Raw genomic sequence first — 15,578 nt, forward strand, 5'->3', positions numbered from 1 at the left:
GATTGGAAGGGACGGTTGAATAGCAGCCATCGACAAACAGAATCCCGTCTGTGTATCATCTTCCCATTCTGTGCCTACTCTTCACGAGACGAGTAGCTTTGCATTTGCTTTTTACAACTCGATAATCAAGGAGAAAGAAAAGAAATAACGCCCGCCAACCATATAATTCGTTAATCATCCTGTAAGCAGCACCGTGATATCATGCAAATGCATCGCAGAAACCCCTTCTCCCGGCACACTTGCCCTTGCCCCCCCAAAAAACTCTCGCCTCACACTCTCTCGAGGAGAACCCGACTAGATCGTCTCCCACCCACCAGTATTGATATCCGCCTCGAGCTTCCGCGCGATAAAGCTTGGTATGCCGTGGCTGAGCCACAGGTTCCTCAGCATCGAGTCGTAGCGCTTCTGGTGCAGGAACAACTGGCGGCCGTAGCGCAGCCCATTATCGACCTCGCCGTACTTGTCGATGTACGGCGCGTTGCTGAAGGAGCCCGACCGCCGCGAGAGGTAGAAGACGCAGCACTTGCGGATGTTGATGAAGAGACCAATGTTTTTCTGGCACCTAAAACCGCGCAAGCCTGTATTAGCGCAATTCGGGCGGAGGGGGGGGACCAAAAAAAAAAAAAATGAGAGTTAAGAGTGGAAAAGTGACTTACCTGAGCATATGCTGCTGCGCTCCGCCAATCTGCGAGATTCTGTCTGGCCCGATCCTGTCTTCCCTGGCGCAGCAGACGGCCTGGCTGCAGAAGATTTCGCCGCAGAACAGGCAGATGGCCGGCTCGGTCAAGTCCTTGCCCTTTGTCGGGCACTTTCGCCGCGTGCACTCTTCGATGAGCGCATCGTAGTTCTTGGGCAGCCCGACCAGCTCGAAGATGCCCGGATGGCTGAGCACCGCCGACTGCGGCAGCCGCTCGTCATCCCCGCTGTACGGCCACATTGCCTGGTGCTTGACCCACCCGGCCACCAGCCGTGGCGTGTCGGCGGGCCAGCCGTGCTCCACGCCCAGTGCCGGTGTGAGCGCCGTCAGCATCTCGTTCAGCGACGGCACGCGCAGGGCCTCGGTGAGCCGCTCGAGTTCGCGCTGCTCCGGGTTGGGGCTCACGCGGCTGTTGAAGTTGACGCCGAACTTGACGTGCAGGAGGATCACGCACTTGCGCAGGAACGTCAGCGCGTATTTGCGCAGGAGGATGTACCACGACTCCCACGTGTCGATACCGGGTTGCTCAAACGCCTTGTTCTCCCACTCCGGTCGGTCGACAGTCGGTACCGGCTCCGAGGCGCACTTGACGTCAATCTCGTAAAGCGCCTCGCAGAAGGATACAAAGGCGGCCGTGGGGGGATCCATCTCCTCCCGCCGCGTGACGAACTGGAACCAGAGCGGCGCCGGCATGTTGCGGGCCAGGTGGTAAGCCACCTTGGTGATCTCGGCCAGGTAGCACAGGCGGACCATGTGAGCAATCTCGAACCCCTGCGCCGGGATGACGCCAAAGACGCATTCGCACAGGAAGATGAACGGATCCTGGCTGAGCAGCGGCGGATAACTGTTCGCCGGGAACCGAGTGTGTTCGGTCTCCTCGCCCAGGTACTGCGCGATAAAGAGCTGGCAGTGCTGCCGCTCGCTATCCCTGCGGTACTCCGTGTCGATCTTGTTCTCCCCCGACTCGCGCAAGCCCCCGACAGCAATGTAAGACGTCACCGTCTCGCTCAAGATGCGGAGCTGCGTCAGGACCTGCTCCGGAATCTTCTCGAGGAACGTCATGCCGTACTCGGCTTCTACGCCGCGCTGCTGAATTTCGACGGCCGAGATCGAGAACCCTACCGACCGCGCTAGAACGTCGCTGCCGTACAGCTCATTGGCGCCCAGTTCGGGAGGCTCAAACTGATGGCGCGACACGATCCCGTTCTTCCTCAGCGTGTCCCTGAGCCGGCGGTAAACATTGACGAGTTCCCTCATGGGCGTGTTGGCATCGGCACTGGCCCCACGGCCCCCTTGATCTGGGGCCGACATCATGGAGAACGTCTCGCTGAATGGCGTGCCCGTTGAGATAGACTGGGCACCGACGTCGACCCAGGCATCATCTAGTAGCTGCGCCGACTTTTCCGCGAGGCTGTTGATCAGGTGTCGGGAGGTGTACGCGGCGAACTCGTTCTGAATCCGATCTGGCGGCCGTGCCGCTCCGAGCGTGTAGTACGCCGAGTGGAGCTGGGAATCGAGGAAGGACGAGAACGGCGTAGACGGCACCAACGGCCCGGGATACGACTCCTCCTGGCCTTTCCAGATGATGGGCAGGAACGCGTTGCCGAGAGCTTTGCACAGCGGACACACAAACTCCAGCCTGCTGATCTTCTCTGGAGCATGCCGCGCAATCTGCTGGTTATGCCTCCTCACGGTAGCTTCAAAGTAGGCCTCGAAGCAGTGATAGTGCATGATGTGGCCGCAGCCGATCGAGACCGGGCCAAGGCGAGACAGCTTCGCAGGGAACCCTTTGCCGATGACCTGGCGCTCCGTCTCGAATATCTGGCCTTGCTGGTTTACCTTGCGGACTTTCTTCCGGTTCTCGCTGGCAACACCGAAAGGCCGGATGGACTCTGCAGATCTGTCAAGGTTTTCAGGCGTATTGAACGCCTCTCTGACAAAGTCCGGGTCTTGGAAATCGGTCTGACGAAGGATGTTGCTTTCGGTGAAGTAAGCGAAAGTACCGTACAACCGGCGCTCGTCCGTGTCCTCCTGGCACAGGATACAGGTGCCCGACGGGTACTTCCAAAAGTCCCGATGCTCTTCCATGGGTGGCACGTCGTCGTCCTCCAGGTCGTCCATCTCTCCCCAGTTGATGTCTCCCTGGTTTTCCATGAAGCTCTTTTGCTGAGCCTGAAACTGCGCCATGACTCGCGCTTGCCGGTCCAGAGCGGCCTTCTTCTTGCGCTCCCGCTCTTCATCAGCACTGTTGGTCGCGGGCGAAGCCGTGCCCATACGGTCTACCGAAAGCCCGAGTCGCTCGCAAGTGGACTCGAATGCTTTGGGCCTCTTCTGCTGCATTCTCCGAAGGATCGTCGCCACTCTCGGGTGGCACGCCTTGAACTCATCCTTGGAAGCTATCAGGTTCATCAAGGCCACAATCGTTCTGGCCTGCGGGGCTTCGGGAACAACGCTGAGCGCCTGCTGAGTGAGCGCGGTAGCGACGAACGACGGCTGCGGCTGGTCTTCTTCTTCTGTATTGTCTTCGGCAATCGCGATGAGGATCAAGTGCAACACCACCTGCAAGAACGTCTCAACCCGCGTTGATGGAACCTGCGGGGTCAAACGAGGGTACACAAGGGTATAGAGCAGCGAGTAATGGATGATCTGCGCGAACATGCCCGTCCTCGTGAACTCGCTCAGCCCAGCAAACACCCCCGAGGTGATGGGCCGTAGCCTAGGCTCGTAGACGACGTCTTCCACCGACTTGCCGGTCTTTTTGGCGACGCACTTCCGCCAAGCCAGCTCGGCCTCCTCGCGCTGGTTCTTGGTGTAATGGGCGATGTAGGGGTCGACATCCTCAATGTACTCCGGTTTAAGCTCGAAAGTGCCGACGTCCGTCAGGCCTTCGGGGGGTTTGAAGGTCGTCATCTCGTCCAGGACCTTGTGGAAGTCTTCCTGCTCCTGGAACTTGTCTGGAAGCTTCAGACAGATATCCGAGAACGACAGAGGCTTGAAGCAGAGGACATGCGTAATATCGCGGCGGATCGAGGCGATGTGCGGCGGGTCTTGAGTATCATCGGTGGGGATGAGCAGCGTCCTATCGCTCAGGAGGACGATGAGGAGGTGAATCATGTCCTCGACGACGTCCAGGTGCTGGATATCGTCCTGAGCCTTGGACTTTTGCTCAAAGAAGCCCTTAACCCACTTCTCCATGCCGAAGCGGTCCACGATAGAAGCAAGCACGCGGCTGGGGTCGCAGACCACGAGGGCTGTCTGCAGCAAGAAGATGTCGCGCTGATGCGAGACATCCCTCTGGCCGACCCCTCGGTAAGTGCCTGCTTGGTGGCGCAGACTTAGACCGTTCCTGACCCACATGCCGGCTTTCATCTGGGCGAGCCAGGCACACACGCGGAGCGGGAAGTCAAATGCGGCCATCAGGTAGTCCTCCGGGCCGTAGTCGTGCCGTGGCATCATCTTCTTGCCCATGGAGCGCGGCTTCATCATGAGCTCCTGCGTCGTGAAGCTAAGAAGCGCCCTGAGCTGCTCAACGGGCATGTTCTTGCCGCATTCAATCAGCCACGACAGGGTGTAATGGAGCGCGTGATGGAAGCTGATCGGCTCTTCTTCAACCACGAACTTGACAACTCGGAAAGTTCGGCTGGGGGCCTCGAACTCGAAGTTGTCGAGGGTCTTGAACCTGACTTCGTCCTTGATCTCGGATTGGCTGAACCTGGCACGCTCGGCTCCGATCGAGTTGATAATGACCGTCTTGGCCGCGAGCCGGATCGCGCGCGACACGTAGAGGGAGTCTTGCTCCTTGACGTTGCGGAATGATTCGGCGAACTGCCGGCAGAGCCTGTTGATCTCGCGCGTAACGAGAGAAGCGCTTATCCAGCCGTCCGCTTCGTACTCGACGTGTTCGCCGACCGCGCGCACGTTGGGGCAGATGCCCTGGTGCAGCTTGACGAGGTCCAGGAATTGCATCATGTACCTCTCCTCCGTCCTGAGACGGTCTTGGACGTGCGGAGAACCGAAGAGATACTTCAGGTCGAGGAAGAAGTGGTACATTCTCCGGTTCGTAACCGAGCCGGTGTCGAAGGACAGTACCGCATTCGAGGCGACATCCCACGGGTGGCCCACCTGGCGAGATGTGAGAAATGTGTACAGGATAGCCATCAAGCTGGTGAGGAAGTTGCCGCGCTCGACAATCTCGGCCGTGATGGAAGGCGTGGTCAGCATCTGAAGCGAGATGTTGATGATGGAATGGTCAGGTTCGCGGTCGCCGATAAGGTAAAGCTGGGCCAGTGTGGTATACAGGCCGGCAAAACGGAGACCGAGGACGCGCTTGAACTCGGGTATTGTTACCACGGTCGAGATGTAGAGCGACCGGAGATCATTGCGGACTTTCTTCCACATCCTGAGATCGAAGAGGATCATCCAGTCAAGGCGCACTCGCTCAAAGAGGTCCTCGGCGACCGGAATGTTCTCCTGCTCTACGTAGCCCTGAGGCGTAGCCAACCAGTAAGAGCCAGGCTTGGGCGGGGGCAAAGTGTGTGCCCCTGGCTGGCCGGGGGTCTTCGGGATCTCCAGATGGGCTTTTGCGTACACAGTAGGGGCGATGAGAGGTTCCGCCGTATCAGAGTCGGAAGGAGTGAGCTCGCGCTCGCGCGCGGTGCGGCGAGCAGCCGGAGGCGGCGGCGGCGGAGGCGGCGGATAGCCGGCAACCGTAGCCTCATCTTCCTCCAATGCCGTGTCCTGCCGCCAGTCCTGCATGGGCACATCGCCATCTTCCCGGGAGTCGAGCATCATTACGTCTTCCTCATCCTCACCATCATCCTCCATGTCGCTCCCAGGAGTGTGCCTCCCGTCTTCCTCGTCCTCCTCCTCGTCGTCCTCGCTGGCATCGTCTGCTGCAGCCTCCGCCCGGGCGGCCCTGCGTGCCTGCATTAGGATTCTAACCTGCTGAATGTAAAAATCTTCATGTGCCTCCCGATCTTCCTGGTCAAGCAACTCCTCGTCGTCGATCCCGCCCTTGCCGACGATGGCGTGTGTTGCAGGGCTCCCTCTGCGCCACGGCTTGAGCATCTCCTCGCACACAATCTGTCTGAGGATGTTGCTATCTTCGCCCACGGAGCAGCCAGAGATGTCTCTGAGCCATTCGATCATGGTCCCGCACATTTCTTCCCGGAACGTGTCCCTCGCTGAGCGGATCGTCACGGTCACCCTGATCCTCTCGAGCGTGTTGGCAACCTCGATGAGCTTCTCGATGCTCTTGTCATACATCAAGATGCTCCTGCCGATGCCGTCTGTCTCGTAGGCCTTGGCCAAGCCGTTCGCCATCGTCGTGCTGCACGCGCGAGCCACCTGGTGTTGGACGTCTGTGATGGTGTGCTTCTCATCGTTCCACAGCAGCACGGCATATTCCCCGGGCGACTCGGTGTCACCGCCGCAGTACGTGGATGACAGCCTCGACATGCGCTCGTCTTGCTCGATGGACTCGACCGTCTTCGTCTGGCGAAGCTGCTCGGGGGAGCACGAGATGACATCGCAAAGGTAGTCGAAGACGCGGCCGATGGTCATGCGAATGTTGGCAACCAGGTCTTCCGGCAGCGCAGGGGCTTCCTTGCCTTTCCCCTTTCCCTCGCCCTCCCACATCGAGTGTATGGTACAGAACATGGGCCGGTTCCAAGCTTCTGGGTCCCCGCAGTCGCAACACCCGCTGTTGCCGGGCGAGATGCTGATCCTGACCATGTGGCCGGTGTGATCGGTGGCGTCGAAGCATCTGCTGCAGAGGCAACAGGTGTCGTCGGCACTGCATGTCCTGCACGCATATGAGGCCTCGCCCTGCTTGAAGATGTGACCGCACGCCTTGCCACGGGCGGCTTCGGTATACTCGGCGCCCTCCACCGCACCCTGGGCTTCTCGCAGCTTGAGGGTCCCGTTTCTCAGAGGACCGCCGGCCGGGAAGAAGAGGTTCATGTATTCGGACTTGCCGCCAGCCATGCACCAGAAAAGTGCGGTCAGCAGCTCGCGGGCGGCTTCGTCAGTGTACCGATAGCGGTGGCGAGCGGGCAGCTCCAGCAGAAGCTGACAGAGCTGCTGCTCTTGTGTCGACATCGGCGTCTCCATTGTCGTAGACAAAGACAGGCCAGACGAGCTATGTTGCCGTCATGTGTGCAAACAGCACCGCTAGGCGCCGGGAATTTGTCGCGTGCTTGTTTGGGGTTGGGAGCTTGACGATCGGGTTATCGATGTCGAGTTTGTTGGTTGGGCGCATCGAAACTGATAGCGAAAGTGAATGGCGGAGGAGGGGGATTAGCATAGCGGCGCCTGGTTGGTGCTGCTGTGGGTAGGTCCCGTGGGGCTTGGCTTTGCGTACGGCAAGAGCGAGCGTCAGCAGCGTCAGCGAGCGGGTACCTACCTACCCTAAGGTGGCGTCTTCCATTGCAGACGCGGGCATTTCAACATCTAAATTCATTCAATCGTCCTAAGCAGCCCGGGGCCCAAACCTAAGGAAACTTCGATGAACCATCTTTGTCGCACTGACAAGCTACTGTTGCAACCGGAAAAAAATATGATGAAGATTATGAACCAATTATGTAGAGGCCCAATAGTTTTGTTCACATTGCACAGCAGAAGAGATTCACAAGCAGCGGCCAACCGCATCATTGCTTCGAAACACAGCGGTATAAGGAAGCTCGATGCAGCCGCCCAAACATCGAGCTTTGAGCCGGACCTTCAACTATTGGGTGTCTTAAGTGAGAGACACTGAAGGCAGCGGCCAGATGGGGGTAGTAGATGGGCAGGTAGCCGTCCCGTTTTACGCCGAATCTTGAGCACATAACCCAACCATTAGGTCATATCTGAAGACGACTGTGCAGGCAAAGCGGGAAGTACTTTCAAATGTTCTTCCTTCACTCGAGGAGATACCACGACCTCGGAGGACCTCCCGAGGCCCAAAGCGTCGGCCCACCAATCGCTCGTATCGCACCAAGCTAGAACCTCTTGTCTTGCAAGGAAAGTTTCTATTTTTCTACAGCCCTCCCACAAACCAAATGTACACGGCCAAAGTCCTCTTAACAACTCCTAGCCGACGGTGCAAGATTCTCATGGTTTTCAGGGTTCGGTTCCCGGCTCGGCTCCCGGATCGGCTTACTCGTCATCCCCACCCTCGATGTACTTGTGCCGGATGTCCTTCCATTGCCGCTGTACCATGTTGTCAGCATATGGGCCGGAGAAAGGGCGGAGGAGAAAAAAATTCGTACCCCACGGTTGTGGTTGTCCCAGATCTTGTTCATCAGGCCGTCGTAGCCACTGCAACAAACGGTTAGTACTTGACAACCTTCCTGAGTCGGCTCCCGTTCTAAGTGGCCACGTACAGCTGAAAGGCGAAGGCACCGGCGAAGACGACGCCGAGCATGGTGAAGTTCCTCCGGAAGAGAGCGCTGACGACGAGTGTTAGCTTCGATCGCGGTGGGCTGCGGCGGTTTATCGGAGGGAGACTTGCTTGTAGATCGCGCTGGCCTGCGAACGCGCCGTCAGTTGTCAATTCGTCGTCGCTTGCGAAAGCCGTGTTATAGGTTTGCACTCACCATTTTGACGGTGCTTAGGATCCCAATTGACCTGGGGTTGGGAGCTGGGACTAGGGGTCGTGTGCGAAATGGTGAGCTGTTCCTGAGTGTTTGCGCTACGGGAGAGCAAAAACGGACCATTGAATGAAGCCGGAAAGACCGCACGGAAGTATCCGGGGGCTTTCTGATTGGCCCGAGCTCACCGAAGAGCCCAAAAGCTTGGCATGGTGTGTGATTCTCGGCAGCCCCGCCAACTCCGACTTCTGGAGTCGAAACGAAAACGTGCGTGTGAAATTGGGAGCTTACCAGGAAAGGATCACGACAACTCGCTCGACCCGCTCTGCTAAAGTCTAGCAGTACTGGTGGTTTACAGATCTCGCAAATAAAGGACGGGTCATATTTCAGCTTACCTGCAACACACGCACACGGCTCTTCTTGCTTTGCGCGCCCAATTGCGCTCTCTAGCACATCCCGACCCCGCATCGTCATGTCTACACGACCGACGGCGTCGGGCATCGTGACCGACGAGGTGAGCGGCGAGCGGATCATTCCCGCATCCAAAAGAGCCGACGGTAGCACCAGGAAAGCCATCAAGATCCGCCCGGGCTACAGGCCGCCCGAAGATGTCGAAGTCTACAGGAACCAGGCCGCCGAGACCTACCGCAACCGAGGCAAGGGGCCCGTTCCCGGCGCAGAGGGCCTGAAAGACGACAAGCCGGCAGCGCAGTCGTCTTCTGCCGCAGCAAGCAAGAATGCCAAGCGGCGCGAGGCCCGGAAGAGGGCCAAGGCCGCTGAAGAAGTCCAAGGGCATTCAAGCCCTGCAACAGAGCCCAAGAAGGAGGAAGTCGATCCGGAGGCTGAGAAGGAGAAGAAAGTGCGGAATCTGAAAAAGAAGCTCAGACAGGCAAAAGAACTCAAGGAGAAGAAGGAGACGGGTCAGTCGCTGCTGCCGGAGCAGATCGCCAAGGTGATCAAGATCAATGAGCTTATCCGGGAACTTGACGCGCTTGGTTTCGATGCCGATGGCGAACCCAAGAAAAAGGCGGAAGATACCGCGGCGGACACCGAGGCGAAGGAGGCCGCCGACTGAGGGAATGAATCTCAACGAGGAACAACATTGTTTTGGCTCCTGTTCCCGGATATTCGTCCATGGTCACCTCTCAATCGCGCCTTGAGAGTCACGGCCGTTACCTGCTAGCCCTGCCTAGACCTGGTACCTTGGCCCATCCTATTGAAAGAGCAGGGCCCAGGTCGTCGGACTCGCAAAGGCGAAGAGAAGCGCCGAGATGATCAGGTTCTCCCGGCGCAAGTTGCGGTAGACGGCAAGTTGGGGAGGCCGGGGGGGGGGGGGGGGGCTCTGCACGCCTTTTGACCGGAGGGGCCGAGCATGGCTCCCATCGCATCAGGCATACGGGATCAACACAGGCTTTGGTCAGCGGACTGGGACATCCGAGGAGAGAAGCCGCAGTTCGTGCGCGAAATGGCAGGGGAGCAGGAGGGGCAGTATACTAATGGAGCTTCTGCTCTTGCGCATATGACGCGACGTTTTGACTTCGCTGTACACATATATATACACATTGATGTCCGCGATCAGTCGAACAACCCTATGGTGCCGTCAGGCCCGTGCTTCTTCACAGCATCGCCTTGTGGTTTTCGTTAGGGCCGTGTGGCATGGGACGGCTGCCCAGCCGCAAGAACCACCCAACCCGTTAGAGAGACCCGAGTATTCCGCGATACTTGGGCCGGGGAGGGATTGGGGAAGGGGGGGGGGTATCAACATTCTAGGTACATATATCCAGAAAAGATAGTACAGCGTAGTTTTACATTAGTATACAAGAACTCTTTCGGCCTCATGCCGGGGCCTTGATCGACCCTTCGGAGGCCGAATGGTCAGGCTCAAACGTCCGTGGAATGAGGCCCTCGGCCATGTTGATGGCGCCTTCCATGTCGCCCTTGTTGAACTGGAAGAGGCCCTGGATGGCGGCGGTAGAGGTGTGCCTCTTGGGCACGTCTGGGTTCTGGCTGTCGCCGCCAAACAAGCCCAGCTCGTCCAACCTCTTGAGGAAACGCTCCCGGCCCGAGTGGTCCTTGTCGATGTCGCCGTAGTAGCGATCCCACATCTGGGCCGCCTGGTACCGGGTGGCCTCGCCGATGCGCACCATAACGTCGACGCGGCCCGGGCGGATCAGGGCGGGATCCAGCCTGTCGATGTGGTTGGTCGTGAGGAAAGCGATCCGGTCCTCGCCGGCGGCCAGGCCATCCAGGGCGTTGAGCAAGCCCGAGGCCGTCACAGTGCGCCCGCTGTACCCGTCGGGGTCGCGCTGCCGGCGGTTCACCATGGCCGCGTCCACATCCTCCAGAACCAAGATGCTCTTCTCGGGCAGCTGCGTCAGCAGCTGGGCCAGCAGGTCGTCCGTCATGCCGATCTCGCTCAGGTTGATCATGGCGACGCTGTAGTCCAGCTCGCCGGCCAGGGCTTGGATGAAGGACGTCTTGCCCGTGCCGGGCGGGCCGTAGAGCAGGTAGCCCCTCCGGTACGGGCACCCCGCGGTCCGTGTACCACTGCTGCGCCCCGAGGAACTCCTTGACGTCGTCGACCAGCCGCTCCTTGACGCCCTCGTCCAGGATGACGCTACCCAGCGGCCGCTTGAGCCTGGGCTTGCCGAGCACGGCCCACTCCATCTTGCGGGCCGTGTAGACGACCGTCTTGCCCTGCTGGAAGCTCTGGGCCAGGGCGTGCGCCTGCGTGAACACGTCGGCCAGCACGTGCCGGTGCCTCCACAGCAGCGTCAGCGTCAGCGTCTCGTGCGGCTCGCCCGTCGCCGTCGTCGCCGTCCCGGCCTTCTCCCGGTTCACCGCGATGTAGACGCCCGGGGCGTGGCGCACAATGTGCCGGCCGAAGCCCGGCTGCACGCGGAAGTCGGCGTGGATCTTGCCGCCGCCGCCGCCGCCGCCGCCGGACTCGTCGGGCACCCCGCGCGGGCTAAGCGACCTGGTGCTCGTCGTGACCGAGAGGTTGCGCAGGCGGGTCAGGCGTTGCGCCAGGAAGCCGCTGTTGTCGCGCGGCTGGGCGAGCCAGGCCAGGACCCAGTTATAGGAAGGATCACGCTTGCTAATCTCGATGTTGACGAGGAGCTGGCGGCGGAGGAGGGCGGCGCCCGAGATGAGAGCCCGCCGGCCAAACGCGGCGGCCGCGCCCAGGCCGGCTAGGCCGATGCCTCCGGCGAAGACGGGGTTGTTGAAGAGGGCATCGAGACCGAGAACGGAGGGAACTGGCGGGGTATTGGGCGCTGATGGTGATGTGGGTGTTGTTGTTGTCGTTGTTGTTGCTGCTGCTGTTTGTGCGGTTGTGGGTAGTGGTGTTGCCGATGCCGGGTTTAGTACCGATAGAAGCGGATATTGAGGCTGGGAAGCGGGTAATTGTGTGTTCTGCGACATTGTCGTCGTTCCAAAATGGCGTTGCGCTGTTGTCAAAGTGAATGGCAGGCCTGCCGCCAATGTTGGATGGTCGAATTGTGCCTTATCTCGCAACAGGTTCGGCTCTGGCAACAGTGGAATTGGCACCCTCGCCTTCGCTGTCTACTGCGAAGTGTATGCACTGTAGGCCTGAAATTTTTAGTGGGGCAGGAGACCGGACCTTGCCGGTGACTCGGGCAATGAAACACCGACCGACCAAATCGCGTCCACCTAACTTTGAAAGGCCAGCTTTCACACCTCCCAACATAGGCCAAATTGGTGCTGCTGCATTTACATGCCGACTTCCACGATGGGTACTTGGGGAGACAGCTGGTTGGAAAAACAAGATTGTTTTACGAGTAGTATACAGATATACATGGACCGGCTCGTCCGGTCGACAGATCCATATCCACCAGGCGTCGCTCAATTGCCTCGCCCCAGCACCAAAAACCCTCAAACAGTACAATGAACATATACTTAGCCCAACCTTCTCGGCTTCTTGCTCCTCGTACCACCAAACTTAAGTCTCGTCGCGTCCGACACGCGCACGATCTTGGGCCGCAGCAGCCTACCCTCGTTCCCCATCAACACTTTGACAACCGCTTCTCTCCCAGGGCCGAATCCGCGCAGGACCACCTCCAGCTTGTGGATCGACTTCACCAACCCCTTCTGGTGCATCTTGTCTATCACATAGGCGCCGAGCTGGTATGCTGAATCGTAGTGCTTACGCCCGGACTTTCTGAATCCCAGGTTGCCGCACGAGAGCGAGATGATGGCGTCCCGGTTCGGCTTGGTAACCGTGACGTGTGTGTTGTGCTTGTGACTGTAGATGTGGAAGTGGTACGGCTCCGGGTTGTTCTCCTCTTCCGAGGCGTCCAGCGTGTCGGTGAGTGACTCCGGCCCTGGCTCCCCCGGCCGTAGGGTACCCCTCATCACTTGCTGCACGAGCCGATTCATCGCCGCGGCTCCGCCTTGCTGCTGTGTTTGCTGCTGTGTCGGCTGTTGGGGAGGTGTCGGGGAGACGTTCCTAGCAGCGTGCGACTGGGAGAAGAGTCTGGTCCATTGCGGGACCGTCGTGTTTGTCGTCGTCGTTGCTGCCGGGCAAATGATTCTGCAGAGTGGTCGGACCAGATCCGGCGCCAAAAGGCGGCCTACTGTGAACCGATTCATCTCCACACCAAGGCAATGGTCAATTGAGCGACCGCACCTGTGTCGGGGGATGATAATTGTTGCCGTCAGACGGGATGTCGGTTCAGGTGCGCGCTTCAAACACGCCAGAGACGAGATCAGCCGCTGCTGCACGGAGGTCGCTGGAAATTTTGGCGGGCTTGGTCGGAACCTGCCGCTATACCGGGGGAGCCACAACCTAACGTTAGTGTACCTGAAGAACCAGGACCCACCATTAAGCGTAACCAATTACTCCGTATGCCGGGAAATTCCCGGGCTCTTGGCAAAGATTCTGACGGGCAAAAGAATTCTGGGGACCGGGCTCCGCCATCGCGCGGGCAAAAAACCTTATCAACCACAGCTCTTGCGCCGCCGGCCCTCCCAATCATCCACTTCCCCCCATCTTCTGCCACGCCTGCCGCTTCCGTCGAGGGCGATCCGGCTTGTACAGAATCATGAACTCTGCGCGGCAATTTCAGAGGTTTGCGCCGGGCGCCTCATTGAGGGCATCCGCCCTGCGGAGCTCCCGCTACACGCCAACTTCGCACTACCGGTTCCTTTCGTCGTCCCGGAGAGCGCCACTCAGCGTTTCCGAGAGCGCGACATGCTCCGCATCCGTCCTTATCCAGCGTCAACCGCTCCTGCGTTCTGCGCTGCCCACCAGCGCCATCCGGCTCGACCGTCCATCCCAAACCGACGCGCGCTCCTTCCACGTATCCGCCAGGTTAAAGCAGCAAGAACCCGCAGACAAGGAGGGAAAGGCACGAGCTGAAGCGAAAGAGGGCGAGCAGACGAAGGACTCGAAAACCAAGGAAGATACCAAAGAAGAGAAGGCGAGCGAGGGCGAGGAAGAGGCGGGGCGTAAGAAAAAGGAGAAGAAAGACGACCTCCCGCCACCGCCGCCCCATGGCGACAAGACTCCGTGGCAAGTGTTCCTGGACACTATGCAAAAGGAGTTCCAGCAGTCCAAGGAGTGGAATGAGTCGACCAAGGCCCTCGCGTCCTCCGCGAACGAATTCGTCGAGAGTGAATCCGTCCGGAAGGCACGGCAAGCCTACGAGGCCACCTCCGGCGCTGTCACGTCCACCGCTGCTAAGGTGGTCAAGACAACTGCCGGGGCCGTCGGCAAGGGCGCCAGTTGGACCTGGGAGACTCCCGTCATGAAGGGCGTGCGGAAAGGCGCGAGCAAGACGGGCGAGGTTCTGGACAAGGCTACCAAGCCGATCCGAGAGACCGAGGCGTACAAGAACGTCAAGAATGTCATTGACGATGGGAGCAGCTCCCGGTACGGTGGCTGGGTCGACAAGGAAGAGCGCAGGAGGCTGAGGGAGCTGCGGGAGCAGATGAACAAGAAGAACGGGGCGAACAACCCTGTCTACCAAGAGGACCCCAAGTGAGACTCCTTGATATCCCTCGCCCTCGCATCGCACATGCTTACTTTTACAGTGCCGGAACCAACCTCACGGTTCACAAGGATGCCGCATGGAAGGAGGCCTGGAGGGAATTTAGGGACCAAAACAAATTCGTCCAGAGCCTCTTCGGCATGAAGTCGATCTATCAAGAGTCGGACAACCCTCTGATCTCGACGGCACGGAGCATCACGGACAAGGTTGCGGGCTTCTTCGCCGAGAACGAGACGGCCATGGTGATCAAGAAGCTTCGGAGCATGGACCCCTCCTTCAAGCTCGAGCCGTTCCTCCAAGAGCTCCGCGAGTACATCCTGCCCGAGGTCCTGGATGCCTACGTTAAGGGCGACACGGAGACGCTGAAGCTGTGGCTCTCGGAAGCCCAGTATTCCGTGTACGAGGCTTTGACCAAGCAGTACCTCCAAGCCGGCCTCAAGTCCGACGGCAAGATTCTCGACATCCGGGGGGTGGACATCCTCCGCGCCCGCATGCTCGACCCCGGCGAGATTCCTGTCTTCATTGTCACCTGCAGGACCCAGGAGGTCCATGTCTACCGTAACGCGAAGACGAACCAGCTGGCAGCGGGCATGGAGGACAAGGTCCAGCTCGTCACCTACGCCATCGGCATTACCCGCATCGCCGAGGATGTCAACAATCCCGAGACCAGGGGTTGGCGATTGATCGAGATGCAGAAGAGCGGCCGCGACTACATCTAAACGGCCTGTATTAACACGACCCGACGCACTGCGCGTCTTCTCCCGGGGGTATACCTCGAAGCGTCTTCTTTGCTTCAGGCGCCAACCTATTCTCCTTCACTGTGTTCTATGTCACCAAATCTGTATCATACGACATCCGGGACTTGCCGCCCGAGATTGCGGGAGTTTGGGAAGGGAAACTTGTCGTTATAGAGCTAGGGAGAGCAGGCGTCTCGGTGCATTTCTAGGACCAACACCACTCTGCGGAAAATGGGGGCCCGTTGGATACGGGCGTGTCATGAAAAAGCAGACCTCCTTTGTACAATACTTGACGGTGCGAGTGGTGGGTGTGAGAGTGGATGCGAGGGAGGGAGGTGGCACTCGAAACGATTGCATAATAATACCCTCAAATCGAACACAATCCTAGATGACCCTGGGTATACCGTCTACCGATCAACACCAAGAGCAAAACCGACCCTCCGCTCTCTCTTCGGCACAACTCTCATGCCCGTAACAGACCTGCTGCCTCCACCAACTCCTCTTCACTCACCCTTTTTCTGGTCACTACCTTTCCCGCTCTTCGGCTCCCCTTCCTGTCCCTTCG

General features: G+C 59.0%; 6 protein-coding genes across 6 annotated transcripts; 2 read left to right on the forward strand and 4 right to left on the reverse strand.

The window, feature by feature from the left end:
- Positions 1-162: 162 nt before the first annotated feature.
- Positions 163-7,036, reverse strand: MYCTH_2294213 (uncharacterized protein). Its single transcript, XM_003658391.1, has 2 exons — positions 657-7,036; positions 163-562 (listed from the first exon to the last, which is right to left on the reverse strand). The coding sequence occupies exons 1-2, from the start codon at positions 6,806-6,808 to the stop codon at positions 295-297; spliced, it is 6,420 nt and encodes a 2,139-aa protein (XP_003658439.1). The 5' UTR covers positions 6,809-7,036; the 3' UTR covers positions 163-294.
- A 500-nt stretch (positions 7,037-7,536) lies between these two features.
- MYCTH_2294215 (uncharacterized protein) lies at positions 7,537-8,495 on the reverse strand. The gene is made up of 5 exons (XM_003658392.1): positions 8,272-8,495; positions 8,187-8,203; positions 8,059-8,124; positions 7,945-7,993; positions 7,537-7,885 (listed from the first exon to the last, which is right to left on the reverse strand). Exons 1-5 carry the CDS (start codon positions 8,272-8,274, stop codon positions 7,832-7,834), a joined length of 189 nt encoding a protein of 62 aa, XP_003658440.1. The 5' UTR covers positions 8,275-8,495; the 3' UTR covers positions 7,537-7,831.
- A 14-nt stretch (positions 8,496-8,509) lies between these two features.
- On the forward strand, positions 8,510-9,591 carry MYCTH_2294216 (uncharacterized protein). Its single transcript, XM_003658393.1, has one exon. The coding sequence runs from the start codon at positions 8,738-8,740 to the stop codon at positions 9,338-9,340; it is 603 nt and encodes a 200-aa protein (XP_003658441.1). The 5' UTR covers positions 8,510-8,737; the 3' UTR covers positions 9,341-9,591.
- Positions 9,592-10,005: 414 nt separating this feature from the next.
- MYCTH_2131445 (uncharacterized protein) lies at positions 10,006-11,688 on the reverse strand (the record flags this gene model as incomplete). The annotated part of the gene is made up of 2 exons (XM_003658394.1): positions 10,006-10,779; positions 10,811-11,688. The coding sequence occupies 2 exons, from the start codon at positions 11,686-11,688 to the stop codon at positions 10,101-10,103; spliced, it is 1,557 nt and encodes a 518-aa protein (XP_003658442.1). The 3' UTR covers positions 10,006-10,100.
- A 136-nt stretch (positions 11,689-11,824) lies between these two features.
- Positions 11,825-13,061, reverse strand: MYCTH_2294218 (uncharacterized protein). Its single transcript, XM_003658395.1, has one exon. The coding sequence runs from the start codon at positions 12,874-12,876 to the stop codon at positions 12,184-12,186; it is 693 nt and encodes a 230-aa protein (XP_003658443.1). The 5' UTR covers positions 12,877-13,061; the 3' UTR covers positions 11,825-12,183.
- Positions 13,062-13,186: 125 nt separating this feature from the next.
- Positions 13,187-15,120, forward strand: MYCTH_2294220 (uncharacterized protein). The gene is made up of 2 exons (XM_003658396.1): positions 13,187-14,266; positions 14,320-15,120. Exons 1-2 carry the CDS (start codon positions 13,329-13,331, stop codon positions 14,993-14,995), a joined length of 1,614 nt encoding a protein of 537 aa, XP_003658444.1. The 5' UTR covers positions 13,187-13,328; the 3' UTR covers positions 14,996-15,120.
- The last annotated feature ends 458 nt before the right edge of the window (positions 15,121-15,578 follow it).

The sequence above is a fragment of the Thermothelomyces thermophilus genome, chromosome 1 (assembly GCF_000226095.1).
Source record: "Thermothelomyces thermophilus ATCC 42464 chromosome 1, complete sequence".
Taxonomy (NCBI): Eukaryota; Fungi; Ascomycota; class Sordariomycetes; order Sordariales; family Chaetomiaceae; genus Thermothelomyces; species Thermothelomyces thermophilus.

Bases quoted from the DNA above. Each gene is read 5' to 3' on its own strand.
- MYCTH_2294213 (XM_003658391.1), bottom strand. From the start codon at position 6,808: ATGGAGACGCCGATGTCGACACAAGAGCAGCAGCTCTGTCAGCTTCTG. The intron at 563-656 runs GTAAGTCACTTT...GCGCGGTTTTAG, and splicing joins GCGCAGCAGCATATGCTCAG to GTGCCAGAAAAACATTGGTC.
- MYCTH_2294215 (XM_003658392.1), bottom strand. The intron at 7,994-8,058 runs GTACGTGGCCAC...CGTTTGTTGCAG, and splicing joins GGTGCCTTCGCCTTTCAGCT to TGGCTACGACGGCCTGATGA. The intron at 7,886-7,944 runs GTACGAATTTTT...AACATGGTACAG, and splicing joins GGGACAACCACAACCGTGGG to CGGCAATGGAAGGACATCCG.
- MYCTH_2294218 (XM_003658395.1), bottom strand. From the start codon at position 12,876: ATGAATCGGTTCACAGTAGGCCGCCTTTTGGCGCCGGATCTGGTCCGA.
- MYCTH_2294220 (XM_003658396.1), top strand. From the start codon at position 13,329: ATGAACTCTGCGCGGCAATTTCAGAGGTTTGCGCCGGGCGCCTCATTG. The intron at 14,267-14,319 runs GTGAGACTCCTT...TTACTTTTACAG, and splicing joins GTCTACCAAGAGGACCCCAA to TGCCGGAACCAACCTCACGG.
- MYCTH_2294216 (XM_003658393.1), top strand. From the start codon at position 8,738: ATGTCTACACGACCGACGGCGTCGGGCATCGTGACCGACGAGGTGAGC.